The sequence below is a fragment of the Rhinatrema bivittatum genome, chromosome 9 (genome assembly GCF_901001135.1).
Source record: "Rhinatrema bivittatum chromosome 9, aRhiBiv1.1, whole genome shotgun sequence".
NCBI classification, from domain to species: Eukaryota; Metazoa; Chordata; class Amphibia; order Gymnophiona; family Rhinatrematidae; genus Rhinatrema; species Rhinatrema bivittatum.
The window spans coordinates 60,437,027-60,456,678 of NC_042623.1; the positions used below are offsets into that span (position 1 = coordinate 60,437,027).

Consider the following 19,652-nt stretch of genomic DNA (forward strand, 5'->3'; position numbering starts at 1 on the left):
CATGCATATTAAGTAATATAATTCATGGATAATAACCCAGAATTAAATGTGGAGACAGGCATTTTATAAAGTATGCCCTTAATTTGCTTCTGAAAATATTTCGATGTGTACTTGGAATCAGCAGTTTACCGATTCCTCCACCAGTTCACCTAGAGGCCCCTCAGTACTTCACCCTGAGACCCCACCAGTTCACCTAGACCTCGCACTCAAAAACTACAGACAAAAGACAAGTGCGATTTTCATTTGAGCAAGTCAATTAGCAGGTGTAGGTATATGGACAAGTTCAGTAATATATGCACATATATCATTTACAAGATAGCAACTTGTGCACGAACCTCCGAACCCCACCTTGGAGCAGGCCTAAGCCACCCCTTTTATTCGTTGTTTACATTTACGCATGACACTGCAAGTAGGTGCGTACCGATAAAAAGAGAGTTTCATTTCTGGTGAAATTTCAAGATCGAGACTCACAGAATCAGTGTTTAATAAGCAGCAAGCCCATAGTTCTCACCCAGGAAATATCTCAGTGATAAAATATGATCCACTGGCTGAAAACAGTTAATTGACCTTTCAGCAAACATACCACGATAAAAAATACCCTTTACATAAGAGAAAGGCATCTGTATAGACACAACATTGCCACAACATCAATTGCTCATATGATAGATTCGTCTGTGGTGTACTTTAAGATTCATTTGATGACTATCTTAAAAAAAAATGATGTTTTCTAATTGCGATTGCTATATTTAGGTGGACGAAGGAATGCATCTTCTTATCACCGGTCCCAATGGCTGTGGAAAAAGTTCTCTGTTCAGAATTTTAAGTGGCCTGTGGCCAGTATATAAAGGGGTCCTCTACAAACCACCGCCCCAGCACATGTTTTACATCCCACAAAGGTAGGTGCATATTTTTTATCATAGGGTGCTTTAACCTCCCCCCATAGCTGTAGGTTACAAGATATTTCCCTCTCAGAAAACAGGCTTTGAAAGGAAACAAGAGGGCATGGAGAAATGAAGAGAGTGAATTCCCTCATTTTACTCAAAAGCAGTGAATGCTTTATCAGGTGTCACATTCTGCAAAATAAAAGCTGCATTCTTCTCCTTTGATTTCTCAATGATTTGAGAAGTAGACAGGAGCCAAATCTTCCCAAGGTTAGACCCTGATTAGGCAATAACATATTTCTGCAAACTGAACAGTATGCATTTTTCAGCTTGTCTGCTCCAAGGGTTACATCAATGTTAAATATTTTGAAGAATGCAGGAGAAAATTATCCAGTTTTTTAATCAGTTACCAGTAAGCCTACTAGAAAATTGCAGGGCCTTTCCTTAAAATTGTGGTTACCAATTTACAGATATTTCATGGAGGCTCTCTCTTAAACTCTTTGCCACAGGGATATAATTCTTCCTGCCATCTCTCAGCTGCTAGTCTTAGTCCTAAAGCCTGATTAGCTACCATACAATACTACTGAGCTGCCATAAAATGAAGAACATGCAAATCATAGCAAACAAACAAACAAACAAATGCAAGAAAATACAGGGAAGCCTGGAGACTATAGAATTAGTTGTTTTCCTTGCACCAGCAGTTTTATTTATTTATTTATTTATTTATTTATTTATTTATTTAGGATTTTTATATACCGACCTTCTCAATACAAGTATCAAATCAGGTCGGTTTCCATAGAACAAAACTGTCGCGGTTAAGGTGTTACAATAAACAGAGTTTCTGAACATAAGAACATAAATAAATATTACATAGACAACAATAACTCGTCAAAATAACGTGAATAAATATAGGGAATGGCTAAAAAAGGGGTAGTGTAACTTGGGATATACAGTTAACAGAAAACTGTGTTGATGGGCAAAAACATGAGTAATGCATGAGCTCAAAGAACTAATGCATCAACAAAAGAGTATTTTCAAAACAAGTGGGCTGTCCAGATCAGGCGTGATTGGGCCTAGAGGGGGTATGGACGGTCGAGGAGCTTATAGTGGACTATTTTGCTCTTTGACCGGTGTCAGAATGTTCCTGCGATTCTGGATAGGCTTGCCGGAAGAGCCAAGTTTTTAGGTTTTTCTTAAAGGTTAGATGACAAGACTCTTGGCGTAGATCCGGCGGTAATGAGTTCCAGAGGGTGGGCCCGGCTGTGGAGAGTGCTCGTTTTTGTTAGTGAAGTTTTCATCGGGGGAGCATATAAGGAACCTTTGTAGTTGTATCTGATAGGTCTTTGTGATGTGTGAGGGCGGAGTTGCGAGTTTAGATTTAGGTGGGCGATGCCCATAATATCCTTGTGGATCATTGATAGTGTCTTGAAGGTAATTCTGGCTTTTATAGGAAGCCAGTGAAGGCTGTGAAGAATTGGAGTGATGTGGGCTCTTTTATTTGTGTTGGTGAGTAACCTCGCCGCAGCGTTCTGCACCATCTGTAAGGGTTTTGTAGATAAGAGCGGAAGACCTAGCAGTAAAGAGTTGCAGTAGTCTAACTTAGACAGAATTATAGACTGGACTACTAGACGGAAGTCACTAAAGTGGAGGAGTGGTTTCAGATTTTTTAGCACTTGAAGTTTGAAATAACATTCTTTAGTTGTGTTGATAATGAAGGATTTAAGGTTGAATTTATTGTCGAGACGCACCCCTAGGTCTCTGACGGAAGGGGAGTGGTTAATAGATAATTTTGTGAATTGTGTTGCGCTATGGGAGTTGATGAGAGTATGGTTTTCGTCTGGCGAGATGATGAGGATTTCTGTTTTGTTTGAATTGAGTATAAGGTTCAGGCTGGATAGCAGAGTGTTGATAGATTGTAGGCAATTAATCCAATGTGCCCAAGTTTTTTGCAGTGATTCTGTGATGGGAAGGAGTATCTGAATGTCATCAGCGAAAATATAATGTTTTAGCTTGAGGTTGGAGAGAAGGTGGCAGAGTGGAAGCAGGTAAATATTAAATAGCGTAGGGGAGAGGGATGATCCTTGTGGTACTCGTGTTGATTTGATAGGAGGCGATTCTTCGTTATTGATTTTAACTTTATAGAATCTATTCTCCAGGAATGATTGAAACCAGCTATGAGCTTCTCCTTGAATTCCTATATCGGATAGCCGCTCGAGAAGGATGGCATGATTGACTGTGTCGAATGCGGTGGATAGGTCAAGAAGAGCGAGGAGGTATGTTTGTTTTTTTTCAAGATTGAGGAGGATGGTGTCAGATAACGATGCAAGTAATGCTTCTGTGTTTTGCGATTTCCTGAAGCCGAACTGGAAAGGGGAGAGTATGTTGTTCTCCTCCAGGTACTCCGACAGTTGCTTGTTGACTAATCTTTCCATCACTCTTGAGATCAGGGGAAGGTTAGCGATAGGGCGGAAGTTTGCAGGGTCATCTGTTGAAAGGTTAGGTTTTTTTAGTAAGGGTTTCAGAATGGCTATTTTGAGTTGGTCTGGGACCTTTCCTTGAGTTAAAGAGCAGTTGATGATGTCTGCTAATGCTTTAGAAATGGTGTTAGGAGTCGATAGGAGAAGATTGGAGGGTATGGTATCCAGTGGATGAGAAGAGGGTTTGAGCTTATTGAGAATAATGTCGATCTCCAATGATGATGGTGTCTCGAACGATGATAGGCTGCTTTCTTTGTAATGTGATGAGATTCTAGGGTGTGATGCTGTTGGTTGTTGGGTGGAGATTGGCTTAAGGAGGTTGGTGATCTTTTTATCAAAGTAGATTGCTAGTTCCGCAGCTTTGCTGGCTGCTTGTTTGTCTGGGATGATAGGAGGAGAGGGTTTTGTTAAGGAAGATACAAATGAGAATAAGGTTTTAGAGTGCAAAGTTGTGGATTTTTTTTGCAAAGAAGTATTTTTTGGCCTTGAGTATGGCTAATCTGTATGTGTTTTCTGGTTCATTATTTGCAAATGACAAAACACCATGGATGAAGAGTGTAAGGCTGATTTGCTTGCTCTAAGTAGCCATCAGAAGTTGAATTTTGTTAAGCATTCCAGGATTCTGAGTAAGGTTTTTGTTCTGAATTGACTTGGTCTAGGACATAAATTAATACAGATAGGAAACCTAAGAGAAATAGAGAAGCTCATATTCAGAAAAGCTGAGTGCCTAAAATAAGGCTCCTGAATTAGTCCCCTGTTTTCAGTCAGACTTAGGAACCCACATTATTGGCTGAACATTCACCCACATTTACATATCTAAAACCTAGGGTCTTACATTTTAGGCCTGTTATTCATTTTTCTAGATTTAGGCACCTAAGTTGGGTGCCTGCTGCTGAAAATCAGTGCTAAGCACCTACATTTTTTCCCCACCCCAACTCCACAATCATAGCCACTCATATTTTAAGCACCTTCATTTAGGTGCATAGTGAAGGTGAAACTAAAATCCTAAATTTAGGTACTCAGCCCTAGGAAATTTTCAAAAGAGCCTATTTAGGCACCTAACTCTCAAAGTCAGCCACCTAAACTTTTGAAAATTGGCCTTAGAGAAATAGATTTCCAGTGACTTGAACCAGATGTGCTTTGTCTCTCCCTCAATGTCAAAATCTTACTTCCCTGAACAATATATGCACTTTGGGCCGGATTTTCAAAACGTTACGTGCGTAAATCCAGAGGATTTACGCACATAATCGGACTTACGTGCGCCGGGCCTATTTAAAAAAGACCCAGTGACAAGTGTAAAGCCACGGGACGCGTCTAAGTCCCGGGGCTTTCAAAAAGGGGGCAGGGAGGGGGGGGGGGGGTCAGAGGCTCTCTGCACAGCGGCCATTTGCTGCTGTACCGGGGGATCGTGCGCCGGCAGTCAACCGGCAGGCGCAACAGGATAGGACGATTTTTGGGGGGGTTTAGCTTAGGGCTGGGGGCGGGGGAGTTAGAGGAAGGGAAGGTGGGGTGGGGGGGTAGGGAAGTTCCCTCTGAGGTCGCTCCGATTTCGGAGCCGCCTGGGAGGGAATGGGGGAAGGCAGTGCGGCTCAGCGCAGGCTTGGCGCACGCAAGGTACACAATTGTGTCCCTGCTTGCATGCGCCAACCCCCGATTTTATAACATGCACGCGCCTGAGGGTGCATGTTATAAAATCACGTGTCCATGTTTGTGTGCGCGCGCAGGTCTTAAAATCTACCCCTTTATGTTCATTCACCATAATGCTACATATAACCTTTGTATATGCGCCTACATGAAGAAGATATTAGCCTATAGCTTCTGTTTAATTTCCCTGGCTCAAGGAGGGGTTTGCTTTATTTCTTTCAGAGAAAGGGTTGTATCCTTAATCAGGAATGTTACCAAATCCACACAGCATCCCAAAGACATAATTTAGGAATTGTACACCATGGTGATAGGAGTCCATGGTGAGGCATTAGGGTATCATCAGTAAATATGGCCACCAGGACTCAATGATTAAAGGAGCCATTGCATTCTCCACTTGTCCTCAATATCTCTATTCCCTTCTCCTCCAATAAATAGATTAAGATATTGTTTTTCAAATTCAGAATCAATAAGCTTCTGGACATATTGTTCCTCAGTTGCAGAGGGCCAGATGAGTGGCCTTCTCTATCTCATCAATATCTGCTAACAACCTGTTTGAATTGATTGGGAATATGTGCAATATAGAGTACCTGCTCGTTCCTACAGCCTGAACACAAATACATTATTTATACAGTAAGTACAGGTCCCCATTACACAAGATTTGAGCTCAGAATTCCTGCATAGGAAAGGAATTGTCATGCAGCACAGAGTCTCATCATATGGTGTATCATTTTTCATGTGAGACCCTTCCATTTGGTGGACTCATACACACACAACAAAAGATTATCAAGTTAGAGGTTTAAAATCTCTTGAAGTTTTGGAGCATTTTGCCACTTTTTACCTTTATGCATACTTTTCATATCTTTAGCATGTTGATGGCATCTCCATCATGCAGTGCTGCTTAGCTGGATAAGTAGGGACATATCCAGCTAAGTGGTTGTATTTAAATATTCAGCTATGTTCAGCGGCCACCATTTAGCTGGATAAGTACTTACCTGGCTATATATTTATCTGGCTAAGTGGTGAGCAGGACAGGGGCATAATGGGGAGGAGGTATCTGAATGGCTAACTTAGCCACATAAGTGCCAATATTCAGACTTGTCCAGCTAAGTTAGGCAGGTCTAAAATAAACTGGATAAAATTATCTGGCTAACTTTCGACTTATCCGGGTATATTCAGCAGTACAGCTGTGCTGATGAATATCCTGGCTAAGTTAACCAGATAAGTTTTTTCTGAATAACTTAACTAGCCAGCTAGGCTTTGAATATGGACCCCATGGGGCATATCTAATGTGTCTGAATTTCAAATAAAATCAGGAGGTCTCTAAAAGAAATCTTGAAAATCTTTAGTCTCCAGTTGTGGCCATAAAAACATGGATTATGATGGCATGTAAGACCCATAAGACCCTTTTAGTCTGCCCATTTTCCTTCCTTGTGCAATAACCATAAACCTCAGTTGATCTCTGGTTTTCCTTTCACTTTTTCAGAATTAAAAATTCTCTTTGCTTATCCCGTGCTTTTTCGAATTCTGTTACTATTTTTTTTTCCATAAGAACATAAGAAATTGCCATACTGGGTCAGACCAAGGGTCCATCAAGCCCAGCATCCTATTTCCAACAGAGGCCAAACCAGGCCACAAGAACTGGCAAGTACCCAAAAACTAAGTCTATCCCGTGCTACTGATGCCAGTAATAGCAGTGGCTATTTTCTAAGTCAACTTGATTAATAGCAGTTAATGGACTTCTCCTCCAAGAACTTATCCAAACCTTTTTTAAACCCAGCTACACTAACTGCACTAACCTTATTCTCTAGCAACAAATTCCAGAGCTTAATTGTGCGTTGAATGAAAAAGAATTTTGTCCGATTAGTTTTAAATGTGCTACTTGCTAACATCATGGAGTGTCCCCTAGTCCTTCTGTTATCCGAAAGAGTAAATAACCGATTCACATTTACCCTCTCTAGACCTCTCATGATCTTAAAGACCTCTATCATATCCCTCCTCAATCGACTCTTCTCCAAGCTAAACAGCCCTAACCTCCTTAGCTTTTCCTCATAGGGGAGCTGTTCCATCCCCTTTGTCATTTTGGTTGCCCTTCTCTGTGCTTTCTCCATCACAACTATATATTTTTGAGATGCGGCGACCAAAATTGTACACAGTACTGAAAGTGCAGTCTCACCATGGAGCGATACAGAGGCATTATGACATTTTCCGTTTTATTCACCATTCCCTTCCTAATAATTCCTAACATTCTGTTTGCTTTTTTGACTGCCAAAGCACACTGAGTCGACGATTTCAATGTATTATTCACCATGACGCCTAGATTTTTTCCTGGGTGGTAGCTCCTAATATGCAACCTAACATCATGTAACTACTAGAGATATGAATCGTGTGCCCGATCGTCTTAATGATCGGGTTCGGCTAGAGGGGGGAAATAATCTGATTGTGGGTGATGTGGGTGATGTGAATCGGAATTGGTTCCGATTCACATTGTTATTTTTTTTTTAGTGAGGCCCGACCCTTTAAAATTAACCCCTTACCTTCCCCCACCCTCCCGAACCCCCCCAAAACTTTTTACAATTACCTGGTGGTCCAGTGGGGGCGCGGGGACCGATCTCCTGCTCTCGTTCCATCGGCGCTATTTTGGCTGCCACTCAAAAATGGCGCCGATGGCCCGATAAAAAAAAAAACCCACCCGACCCTTTAAAACGACCCCTTAGCTTCCCCCACCCTCCCGAGCCCCCCAAAACATTTTAAAATTACCTGGTGGTCTAGTGGTGGTCCCGGGAGCGATCTCCCATTCTCGGGCCATCGGCTGCCACTCATAAAGTTGATGCCGATGGCCCTTTGCCCTTACCATGTGACAGGGTATCCGTGCCATTGGCCGGCTCCTGTCACATGGTAGGAGCAGTGGATGGCCAGCGCCATCTTTAAAGATGGCGGCGGCCATCTTTACGACGGCGGCAGCCATCTTTAAATACGGCGGCGGCCATCTTTAAAGATGGCGCCGGCCAGCCAGTGCTTCTACCATGTATCTAGCACCCTTTTTGTGAAGAAATATTACCTAATGTAACTCCTGAATCAACTGTCTTTGAGTTTCCTGTCATGGCCTCTAAATTTAGACCTTTATTACACTAAAAAATACTTGCTTATACCTATAAGGTATTCTGCATTCTGTAACTATCATAAATTCTTCTCTGTCCTCTCCTTTGAAGTATACATATTTAGGTCCTAGAGCAGTGATGGCCAACCTTTTGCGCTCTTTGGGGCGGATTTTCAGAGCCCTGCTCGCCGGTGAGCCTATTTTACATAGGCCTACCGGCGCGCGCAGAGCCCCGGGACTCGCGTAAGTCCCGGGGTTCTCCGAGGGGGGCGTGTCGGGGGCATGTCGGGGGGCGGGCCCGGTCGTCGCAGCGTTTCGGGGGCATGTCGGCAGCATTTGGGGGCGGGTACGGGGGCGTGGCTACGGCCCGGGGCGGTCCGGGGGCGTGGCCGCGCCCTCCGTACCCGCCCCCAGGTCGCGGCCCGGCGCGCAGGAGGCCCGCTCGCGCGCGGGGATTTACTTCTCCCTCCGGGAGGCGTAAATCCCCGGAGAAAGGGAAGGGGGGGGGGTGTAGACAGGGCCGGGCGGGGTGGGTTAGGTACAGGAAGGGAGGGGAAGGTGAGGGGAGGGCGGTAGAGGATTCCCTCCAAGGCCGCTCCGATTTTGGAGTGGCCTTGGAGGGAACGGGGGTAGGCTGCGCGGCTCGGCGCGCACCGGCTATACAAAATCGATAGCCTTGCGCGCGCCGATCCAGGTTTTTAGCAGATACGCGCGGCTCCGCGCGTATCTACTAAAATCCAGCGTACTTTTGTTTGCGCCTGGAGCGCAAACAAAAGTAGGCCTATTCGCGGAGTCTGAAAATCCGCCCCAGTGTGTCAAAATTCATAAAAAAAACCGAGCATAACTCGGGTAGTGTGTCACTTCTAGAAAAATCCATAATTTTGTGATATTTGTAGCTCTAATATTAATAACAAAAAGTTATAATTTTAATATATGTTCTGTATTTATTAATAAAGCAAAAACAAATAATTCTTTACCTTACCTGCTTAGTGACTTTTTTGTTGCTGAATTTCATTGGCTAAATCTTCAATTAAAACACTCTCTCCCCCTCCACCCCCCCCCCCCACACACACACACAAACTCTTACTCCCCTGGATTTTCTCATACACACTCATGCTCTCACACTCACTGGCTCCCTCACATACGCACAAACACACACACACCCAGGCAGGCTCCCAGTCATTCTCACACCACTCCCGCTCCATCCTCCAGGCAGGCACCAATTCATTCTCTCTCACACACACACACACACACACACACCCCCAGGCAGGCACCTATGCATTCACACACATACACCCCCATGCAGAGTCCCATTCATACACATGCACACACTAAAGGCAGACCCCTCTCTCTTTTGCCAGCAATCTCGGAACCTCTCTCATTCCTCTGCTGCCACTGTCACTGCTGCCGCATGGCTATTGGGGAGGCGCCGATTGCTGCTACTGACACTGAAGCCCATTCTGTGCAGGCCCCGTGGGCTTCCACTTTCTCCATGCTGATCTCGTACATTGTGAGATCCGCATAGAGAAAGTGCTATTCTTGCACATTCCCAAAGATTACATGTGCCAATCACTAAAAAGTAATTTATTTTGTTTTTACCTTTGCTGTCTGATCTTCGTTTTCTAATTGGTTGGTCACAGGCTTTTTTTCCCACCTTCCCTTTCTTATTTTTTTTGCTAATTCCTTTTATATTGTCTTTTTTCTGTTTCTTTCTCTCCATCTTCTTCCCTCAAACACACAGTCAGGTTCTCATTCTCACATGCATTTCTCTCTCTCACACACACACACAGGCTCTCACTGTCACATGCTGTGTCTCATACAATCATTCATACACTCAGTCTCTCACTCCCACATGCTGTCTTGCTCATGCACAGGCTCTCACTGGCACATGCTGTCTCTCTCTCACACACACACAGGCTCTCTCACATGCTGTCTCTGCAAACATTCAGGTCTTCACTCCCACACACAGTCTCTCAACTCATCTCATACACGCACACACACACAACCCCTCTACAGACCCTCAGCCTCTCTCTCACCTCTGGGCCTCCTCTTCGCGGGTCGTCGCAGGATGGGCTCTGTGGTGACCCTGCTACCGGGCCTCTTCTTTTTCTCGGGCCGCTGCGACTTGAGATTCGCAGCGGCCCGTAAACGCAAGTGCTGCTCCACTTCTGCACGCGCTAATGCTTCCCCTCCTTCCTGCCCACGCGGCTCCGGCAACGTTTACTTCCGGGGACGCACAGGCAGGAAGGAGGAGGAGCATCAGCGCGTTTAAACGCGATCTTTTTCTTGGCCTTGCCGATCTGCCTGTCGCTGCGCCCGGGGGCATTGGGGGGATAATAAAAAACTAGTTTTAAAGGGTCGGCACAGCCGATTAAAAAAAAAAAAAAATTCCCAATAGTCCACAAACACTGCGCGTGTCAGCAAAAAGTCTCGGCGTGTCACCTCTGACACGCGTGTCATAGGTTAGCCATCACTGTCCTAGAGTCTCCTTTCATAGGGCTTTTGTTGTATTTCCACTATATTCTACCATTTTGGTAGCCCATCTTATGACTGTCTCTATCTATATCATTTTAGAAGTATAGCCTCCAGAATTAAACACAATACTCTAGATCAGTGCTTCTCAACCTTTTTCCCGTCGTGACACACCTGATGGACAATGTTCACATGTGTGACACACTGCTCACAACAATCCAAAGCTAAACATAAAAAAAGCCTCAGTATTATTTTATTTTTAAGAATGACACAAGGGAAAGATAAGAGTACTCTTTCTGAACAGAAATAACAAATTTTTGTACAAACTACGTTCTTTGTCCCCTGCAGGGCAACCAACCTTTTTTCTTCTGCTATCACTTTTGGGCCCAGCAGGGGAAGATGGAATCAGTTATCACTAGCCCGGAAGAGAACGAGAATTGCTATTTCTCGCTGGACTCCGGCAGGAATGGAGGACAAGAGCTGTGTTCTACTGGACCCAGTGGGTGAAGAAGTCTGCCTTGTGAACCATTTAACTTTGCGCACCCTCCCCACAGAATTAAAAATTATGCATTTATAATATATTTTATATGAAAAATGACATTAAAAATACATTTTGAGGTAAAAAAAAATATACTTACAACATGTGTATTATATTTATATGCATTATTATGATGCCAACCAGAAAACCCTGCAAAAAAAGTAAAAAAAGACTTGGAGCCCATATGGCATTAGGCCTACTGGAATATGTTCAGTGTGGGCTTAGCACTCAGAAAATCACGAGTAAAAGAATTATAACAACAATATTATAATAAAACCTCCATACTAAAATAACACTAACTGCCAGCAGGCAGACAGTAACAACCCTACTTATGAAAAGGTAGAAGTGCTAATATTACGCCAGGCCCTAAAATACAAGCCAGGCTGCTATTGATCCCTCTACAGAAACTGTTCGCTGGCAGAATACCTCACCTCAGTCATGCATGCAGAATACAGACAGACCCTCACCAAATACAGAATAAACAGCGCATACTGTAAGTATGAATAGAAATATACAGACAACAACTGAACTGGAAACAACAACAGTACAACAATGAAAAAACAGGATCACCATTCCTCATGAAATATCAAAAAATATAAAATCAATAATAATAAAATCATGCTAATAAAAATAATGCATATTTTATAACAGTTGAAGAATAGAATAATATCCAACAATTCAAAACTCATAAAAATGTTTCAAATACCAATAAAACATTTCAAAACAGCAGTCACAAACATCCAATAATTAAAACTAATAAGGATAAAAAAAAATCCTCTGCTCTTCATACCTTGGAACTTTTGATTTCTGGGTGCTCTAAGATTGTCTTGGATTAGCAAGAGGAGAGGAGGGGGGGGGGGGGTTGCTCAAACTTTCTCCTCTCTCTCTTATATATGAACTGTCTGCCTCACTCTCACATGCTCAGTCTCACTTAAACAAACACACAGGCTGTCTCTCACTCGCTCTTGCTCATTCTTGGTCGCACACATAAACACACACACCTACATATGCAGGCTGTCTCTCACTTTCACATGCTCAACCTCACACAGGCATGCACACACAGGCTGTCTCTCACTCTCATGTGCTCAGTTTCACACAGGCACACATATACAGGTTGTTTCTCACTCTCACATGTTCCAACTCACACAGACTGTTTCTCACTCATGTGCTCAGTCTCACATAGGTACACATACACACAGTCTCTCAGTCTCATGTGCTCAGTCTCACACAGACACACACAGGCTGTCTTGCACTCTCACATAGGCATGCCAACACACAGGCTCTCACTTTCACATGCTCAGTCTCACACACACATACACACACACACACACACACACTTTCTCTCCTCCCAGAAGTACAAGTAACAGCAGCAGCAGCTTGAAGCTTCAGCCTCTCCTCCTCCAGCAGGTGGAGACAGACTAAAACTGAAAGGGTATCCTATATGAGGACAGAGCCTACCCTGTTGCCCTTCAGTATTTGTCTGGCTCCAGCAGGTGGAACAGCTCATCCTGTGGTTCCCTGTTTACCTTATTCTCTGTCCCTTTGGGGGCCACGGGGACTGATGCTGTACCTCTTCAAATTTGGCTCGCATTACTCCTTCTCTTGTTCCTGTGCGAGTCTACCTCACTTCCTCTTCTGTGCCAATAAGGAGGCCATACTGCCCGCATGGTCTCCCATCCCCACATGTTAAAATTGACTCTGCTGCTAGCATTCCGCTAGGGCTTGAAAATGCTGGCAGCCTGGGAGGAGGAGGAAATCTGCGTTCTGCTGGAGCAGGGGAGGGGGAGGGAAGAGTAGCCGCATCAGCAGGAGACCAGGGAGTGTGGTATTCTGGCTGCGGAGGTGGTGACACATCAGCTTGTGCTTTGCGACACAGTGCTTGAGAATCGCTGCTCTAGATCAGGAGTTCTCAAACAGGTTCTTGGGCCCCCCAGCCAGTCAGGTTTTCAGGATATCCCTAATGAATATGCAAGAGAAATATATGCATACATGGGAGGTAGTGCATACAGATTAATCTCATGCATTTTCATTAGAGATATTCTGAAAACCTCCATGGACCAGTCTGATCTAGATGAGTCTCCTCAGTGACCTGTAAAAAGGCATTATTACCTGCTTTATTCTCTTATACCTCTGTCTATGCAGCCTAGCATTCATCTGGCTCTCGCTATTGCTGTGTTGCATGTGCAACCTTGAGATCATCAGGAACAAGCACCCCAGACCGCTCTTCTGTTTTGTGCATGTTAGTATTTCATCTCCCAATTTGTACTGATCTTTATGAAATTTCGCACTCCAAATTCATGACTGTACTTTTTTGTGCATTATAATTTTAGCTGCCAAACACTTTGCCACTTTTAGAGTTTTCTTAGATCACTTGTAATTAGGTCTGCTCCATCAGGAGTGTCCATTCTGTTGTACGTCCCAATATCATCTGCAGAAAGGTAAGCATTTCCTACTGAACCCTCGGCAATATCACTTATGAAAATATTGAATAGAATTGTACTCAGAACTGATATCCGAGTCAGTCCATGGATAACATTTCTTTCCTTGGAGCAAATTCCAATTACCACTACCCTCTATTGTCTATCACGCAACCAATTTCTAACCAAATCAACCACTTTGGAGCCCACCCCAGCCTACCCAATGTATTTATGTGCCTCCTGTATGGGACATTATGTCAAAAGCTGTTATTCCATTTTACAGACCTGATGAAGCAAGTGTAGTCCTGAAAGCTAGGCAAGAAATATATTCAGTTAGTTCAGTAAAATAATTTAAATAATTATTTTTTGATTGTTAACCTCTATTTTTCTACAGAAGCTGTACTGAAATCCAAGTATATCACATACACTGTTTACCCCGATCTAAATTTTTGGTCAGCCAGTTGTTAGACACAATCTCCTTAAGGTGAAAAAAAAAATGTGTTGCTTTGGATCCTGCAGCCTATTGGATTCAATATACTTCATTGTCCCCCCTCTTCAGTGCTGACTCCACGAATTTACCTACCATTGTGGCTTTTACATCAATTGATGCACATGAGACCAGATGCCTGACAAATGGTTGTTACAGAAGTACGTTAACACAATGTAGAATTCAAATATCATTTTCAAAGCGCATACAAATAGTACAACTTAGCTCTACTTTCATAACTGTATTTCAAAACAAGATCACATCAAGAAAAATATTAATCAGCCAATTGAAAAGTGTCAACTCTAGCACAGGAAAAACAACTTATTTCTATTTGTTTTATATTTTTATTTAAAGACTGTATATTCTGCTCATATCCAGCAGTCCAAGGCGGATCACATCAGGTACATACATACACAGTTAAATTTACAAACAGAAAACTCCTAACTATGCATACAAATTTCTGTGCTTCCCTAGCTCCCAAGGACAAAAGAGCATTTCTAATGTCTTTTCTTACTGTGAAATTTTTCCAGCATACCATGAAATGTAATATGTTCCAATGTTTCCCTCAAGAGACCCAAGATAAACATGTTTTGTTTTTTTAAGTAAAAAAACAACCATTGCAAAATTGTTACTGAGGAAATAGTTCACTTTTTTAACTAAGTGAAAGGGTCAAACATTTTCATCTGCTTCATGGTCCTAAGTTATATAAAGAACACATCCTTTTGGAATCTAAATAAACAAACACATTAAACAGATGAAAAATCAATTCCATATTTATTAGGGACTCTTCTTCATGAACAATACACAGATGTGAAAATGATATTCTTAAGGTACAAAGACCAGTTTCAAAGTACTTAGCTGGGCATTTGATACATGTAAACCGTTGCGATGGTATATAACTTAGTGACGGTATAGAAAAGATTTTAAATAAATAAATAAATATTAAATGTAATTTTATATTTTAAAAGAAAAGAGGGCACTCTGTAATGTTAGCATGTAGCACATTTAAAACAAATCAGAGAAAACCTTTTTTCATTCAATGTACAATTAAGCTCTGGAATTCGTTGCCAGTGGATGTGGTTAAGGCAGCTATTGTATCTGGGTTTAAAAAAGGTTTAAATAAGTTCCTGGAGGAGAAGTCCCTAAAGTACTATTAATCAATAGGAAATAGGCACTGCTTGTTGCCAGCATTAGTAGCATGAGACCTAGTTAATATTTGGGTACTTGCCAGGTATTTGTGACTTGGATTGGCCACTGTTGGAGACAGGATTCTGGGCTTGATGGACCCTTGGTCTGACACAGTATGGCTTATCTTATGTTCTTATGTACACTCAATAAGGGTAGACATTTTCAAAAGCCTGTTTTTATGCAGGTAAGCACGTGTTTACTCATGCAAACCTTTTGAAAATTGACCTCCCCATGCTGTACACCCCTTCATAAATATTCCATTAGAGTGCTGCAATAACAAGCATTGAAAATGCACATAGATTTATGCTTTAAGCATATAAACGTTATCTTTATCCCTAGAGCTATAGTGAAAGTTGAGGGTTAATGGCTGCATTAATATAGATGCACGTGTTAAAGCTATCTGTGCTATATTTAAATGAACTCCTGTGTATAATTTTGCATTTTAGCAGTTCATGTAAATATTTTAATCATTGATGCTCATTATTGGGAAAATCAGCATATTAGCATTAACACAAATCATTTAACACATATAGAGCAATAACATAGGCGTTAATGCCTGCATGACTGTTAACACCCAAGTGGCTATGCCATTCAACCAGATTGTATTTACAGATACTAGTTTTTGTGGTATAGTTTTTAACATGGTAGTAAAAGAATCTTAGATACACTGCTTTGTAGGGCAGATTTGTGATATAGTGAAAGATAACTACAGTGTTTTCTTATTAATTCTTTTGTTGGTTTGTAGACCTTATATGTCCATTGGAACACTGAGGGATCAAGTAATTTATCCGGACTCTGTGGATGACATGCATGACAAAGGGTATCGGGACCAGGACCTTGAATGCATTCTACACATTGTCCATCTAAATCACATAGTACAAAGGGAAGGAGGTAAAAGCCCAGTGTTTGTACAAATAGTGTCAAGAAAGAATTTGCCTAGAAGGATTCTTTTGTTGAAAACTTTGTGTTACTTTGTCATAAAATTTCTTATTAAACATGGCACCTATGTAGAACAAGTCCTTGACTTCAGGATCCCTCTGCGGTCAAAGGAGTGGAGTCTTCCTTGCCATGGGTTGCAGTAGGAGTTCCTTCTGCTGTGCCATGCCCCTCGTCAACTTCTCTGCCGAAGTTCAAGTAGATTTCCTCTACAATGTGGCTTGATTATTTCCCTCCCCCCTTCCGTCCAGTTCTAACAGAAATCTCTGCATTTATGTTATATATTCCTATTTTGGCATACTTCATATTGCATATGTGCTTTTATTGCATTTTCTTATCAGGCATTCTTGTTCACTACTTCATGGCCTTTGAACATAAAGAGTGGTTAATACACTTTTCTTTAAATAAATAATTACATTGGCTCAAGTTTAAGAGCTGTTGCTTATTCGTACTAGAGTGATCATGAACTGCTTACTCCATAGGAGAGCTTTATTGTAGTTTTCAGAATTATTCCTTTTGGGACCTGATTCATCAAGGCACTTTCCCTTAGACACAGAATGGGAGAAATGCCTTAGAGAATCAGGGCCTTAATGATCAATGCATTTCTCTGTACTTTCAGATGTCGAATTCTTTTAGGCATTGCCATTGGCCAATGGCCTATCAAATATATTTTGAAAACTGTTTTTTAAATTCTGTGTGTGTATTGGGTTAAATTCAATAGAGCTGATATGAAACTTAGTCAAACTATAGTCTGTTTTTCTTAGCTATGGCCCTTATGAAGATAATCTTCAACAGACCTTCTGCATGTAAAGCAGTGTTTTACATGCTGAAATGGACTTTGACAACATTTCCCATTCCAATATGTGGGTAAATTGACACACACATCTCATTTTCACACAACAGTTATCCAGACTGAGCGGATGCATTCCTGGGGGTGGAGTTAGGGAGGGGTTTCAACTTAACGTGCATTCTTTTGGAGTTTTAGACAGTATGAGCATAAGTTTTCACCAAACATTTGTGCAGACGTTTTACCAAGAACAACTTGTGCAAATAGTCTTGGTGGGATCATTTTCAAACATGTGCGCCTAAATCAGCTTTGAAAATTGGTGTAAAGTGTGTACATATTTGATAACTTTTTGTGCATAATAGTACAAAATTACCTCATTTATTCATTTCTAGAATAAATCCAAACATGCAGTATTTGCAAAAGCCCCTAACTAATTCTTTCATATTTTGTTTGTAACCGTTCGGAAGGGTGGGATGTCATTATGGACTGGAAGGATGTGCTGTCTGGAGGTGAGAAGCAGAGGATGGGAATGGCACGAATGTTTTATCATAAGTAAGTACATATCAGCTGAGTATACTAAAACATACTGGGGTAGATATTCAAAGCTGGCCGTGTAGGTAACGTAGCCAGTTAGAACTTATCCAGCTAAGTTATGATGTATATTCAGCGGCCCGGCGAAGTTGCTGTATATATGCGTATGCATACGCACTTAGCCACATAAGTCTACCCGGCTAAGTTTAGACTTGCTCCATGGCACATCTAAACTTACATGTATACTTATGCAGATAACTCCGAATATCGGTAGTTAACCATATATTATATGGCTAAATCGCTCCACCCCCCATCTGCCCAGTACACGCCTACGTTGTGTGTGGGTGTAACGTCTAGCTGTATAAGGGACTTATATGGCTAAGCAGCAGCTGCTGAACATAGATGCATATTCAGCCGCCGCTACCTAGCCGCATAATGTAAGACATTTGTTGTCATTGTAAGACAATTGTTGTCATTGTTCGCATATTTGTTGAATGTAAACCGAACTGATAAGTAACCCTGTTACTTGAAGTTCGGTATATAAAAGCTATAAATAAATAAATAAATAAATAAATAAGTCCTGGCTTATCCGGCTAAATAGCGCTGATTGAGCTTTCAATATCAAACCCACTGACTTTCAGATTCTGAGCTTAAATGTAAACACAAGAACAAGAACAACAACAAAAATATACAGATTTTCTTCACCATAAGGATTCAATGTAGGGGCAAGCTCTCTCTGAGCTTGGGTTATACCCATACAAGTCCAATAACAGTTTCAAATATTTTCATTTCTAATCTCATGTCATTCACAACAGAAAACAGGTATTCACAATCCAATTACAATTTCATTCCCACGGATCTCTGGGTTCTGCAAAATGACTGAGCTGTCTTCTGATTGCTGGGAATTACTTCCCTGTTCCCAGCAACAGGGCCGCATTTCCATTAAGCAAATTAGGCAGTTGCCTAAGATCACCAAAGTTTTGAGAGGTGGCAAAATCCCATCAGCGTGAAGTCCAGAAGGGTGCTGTGCTAGGGCCAATACTGCCAAAGAAGGGAGTGCTGTGGAGGGAGTGATGTGCTGGAGGGAGCTGAGGGAGGGGAGTGCATGACTGAAGGTTTGCCTAGAGTACCAAATAGTCTTAAACTGGCCCTGGTCCTGAGGCCTAATCCAGTTCTTCAGAGGTGGAGACTCTGACTGCCAGCAGACTCCAAAGAAGGTCGCCTCATTTGTACCAGCTTTCTTTCATCACTGCCCGCCAGTGGCTCGGAGGGCAAAGAACCAGCCAGTCAGGTCCAAGTTCATGGCCTACCTGCAGCCACTCCTAATGCTGTGCTGTGTCAGGCGTTCAGGCATTTGTGCTAGCACCATCATCTCTTCCTTATCATCCGTGCAAGCAGGAGAACTTTATACTAGAAAAAAACTACTTGTATAAAAGAGTAATGGAAGGGGAAAAGGAGAGATAGTGAGAGTGGAGGCAGTTGAGGAACAGGCTGTGGTGAGAGAGTGTAAATGAGTAAGTTAAGAAAGTAGGGAGAAAAGAAAGTAGGAGAAAACAATTATATATAAACAGAAAAACGGTGAGAAAAGCTGCTGAAAAAATATATAAATATTCTGAGACACGTGACAGGTTAGAGAAATATTTTATTTTACAGGAGCATTATTAAAATTATTGATTTTCAATAAAACAATTATGAAGTTCTGTGCAAATTTATGCAAATGTACTGCAGAATTGCCACAAAATCTCAAAAGCCGTGCTGCAGAATCTACCCTTGAGGTGCAGCACAAAACTGAGAACCTTACGTACAGACACAATTGTGGCTTATTTTCCAGGCTGCAGTAACAAGATACCAAAAATTAAATAAGACCAAATCCGATCAGGCTGTCAAATGTGCACACATTTTTTGCTTCATGGGATCACAGAGTCTTATACATCATTAATGCATAGCTCCATGATATACAAGAGTAATATTAGTAGAGGCTTGTGACTGAATACATTTCTGGACATAGCCTTCATGTAACAAGAAGATTAAAAAATCATAAATACCAAACTATGTTAAATGTTAATATTATGGACTGTGTTAATCACAGAAATTATATAGGGAGTCCAAAAACCATGTCTGCAAACAATAGAATGTCAAAACAATAAAGCAATCCAAACAGTTTATAAACAAAAAAAGTAGTGACAGTGACACTTTA

General features: G+C 41.8%; 1 protein-coding gene across 1 annotated transcript in view; it reads left to right on the forward strand.

Moving 5' to 3' along the window:
* The window catches only part of ABCD2 (ATP binding cassette subfamily D member 2), an 80,534-nt gene that overhangs the window by 50,299 nt on the left and 10,583 nt on the right, over positions 1 to 19,652 (forward strand). The window contains 3 exon segments of the mRNA XM_029617178.1: positions 751 to 896; positions 15,947 to 16,092; positions 17,392 to 17,476. Of these exon segments, the coding sequence (XP_029473038.1) occupies positions 751 to 896; positions 15,947 to 16,092; positions 17,392 to 17,476 (377 nt within the window).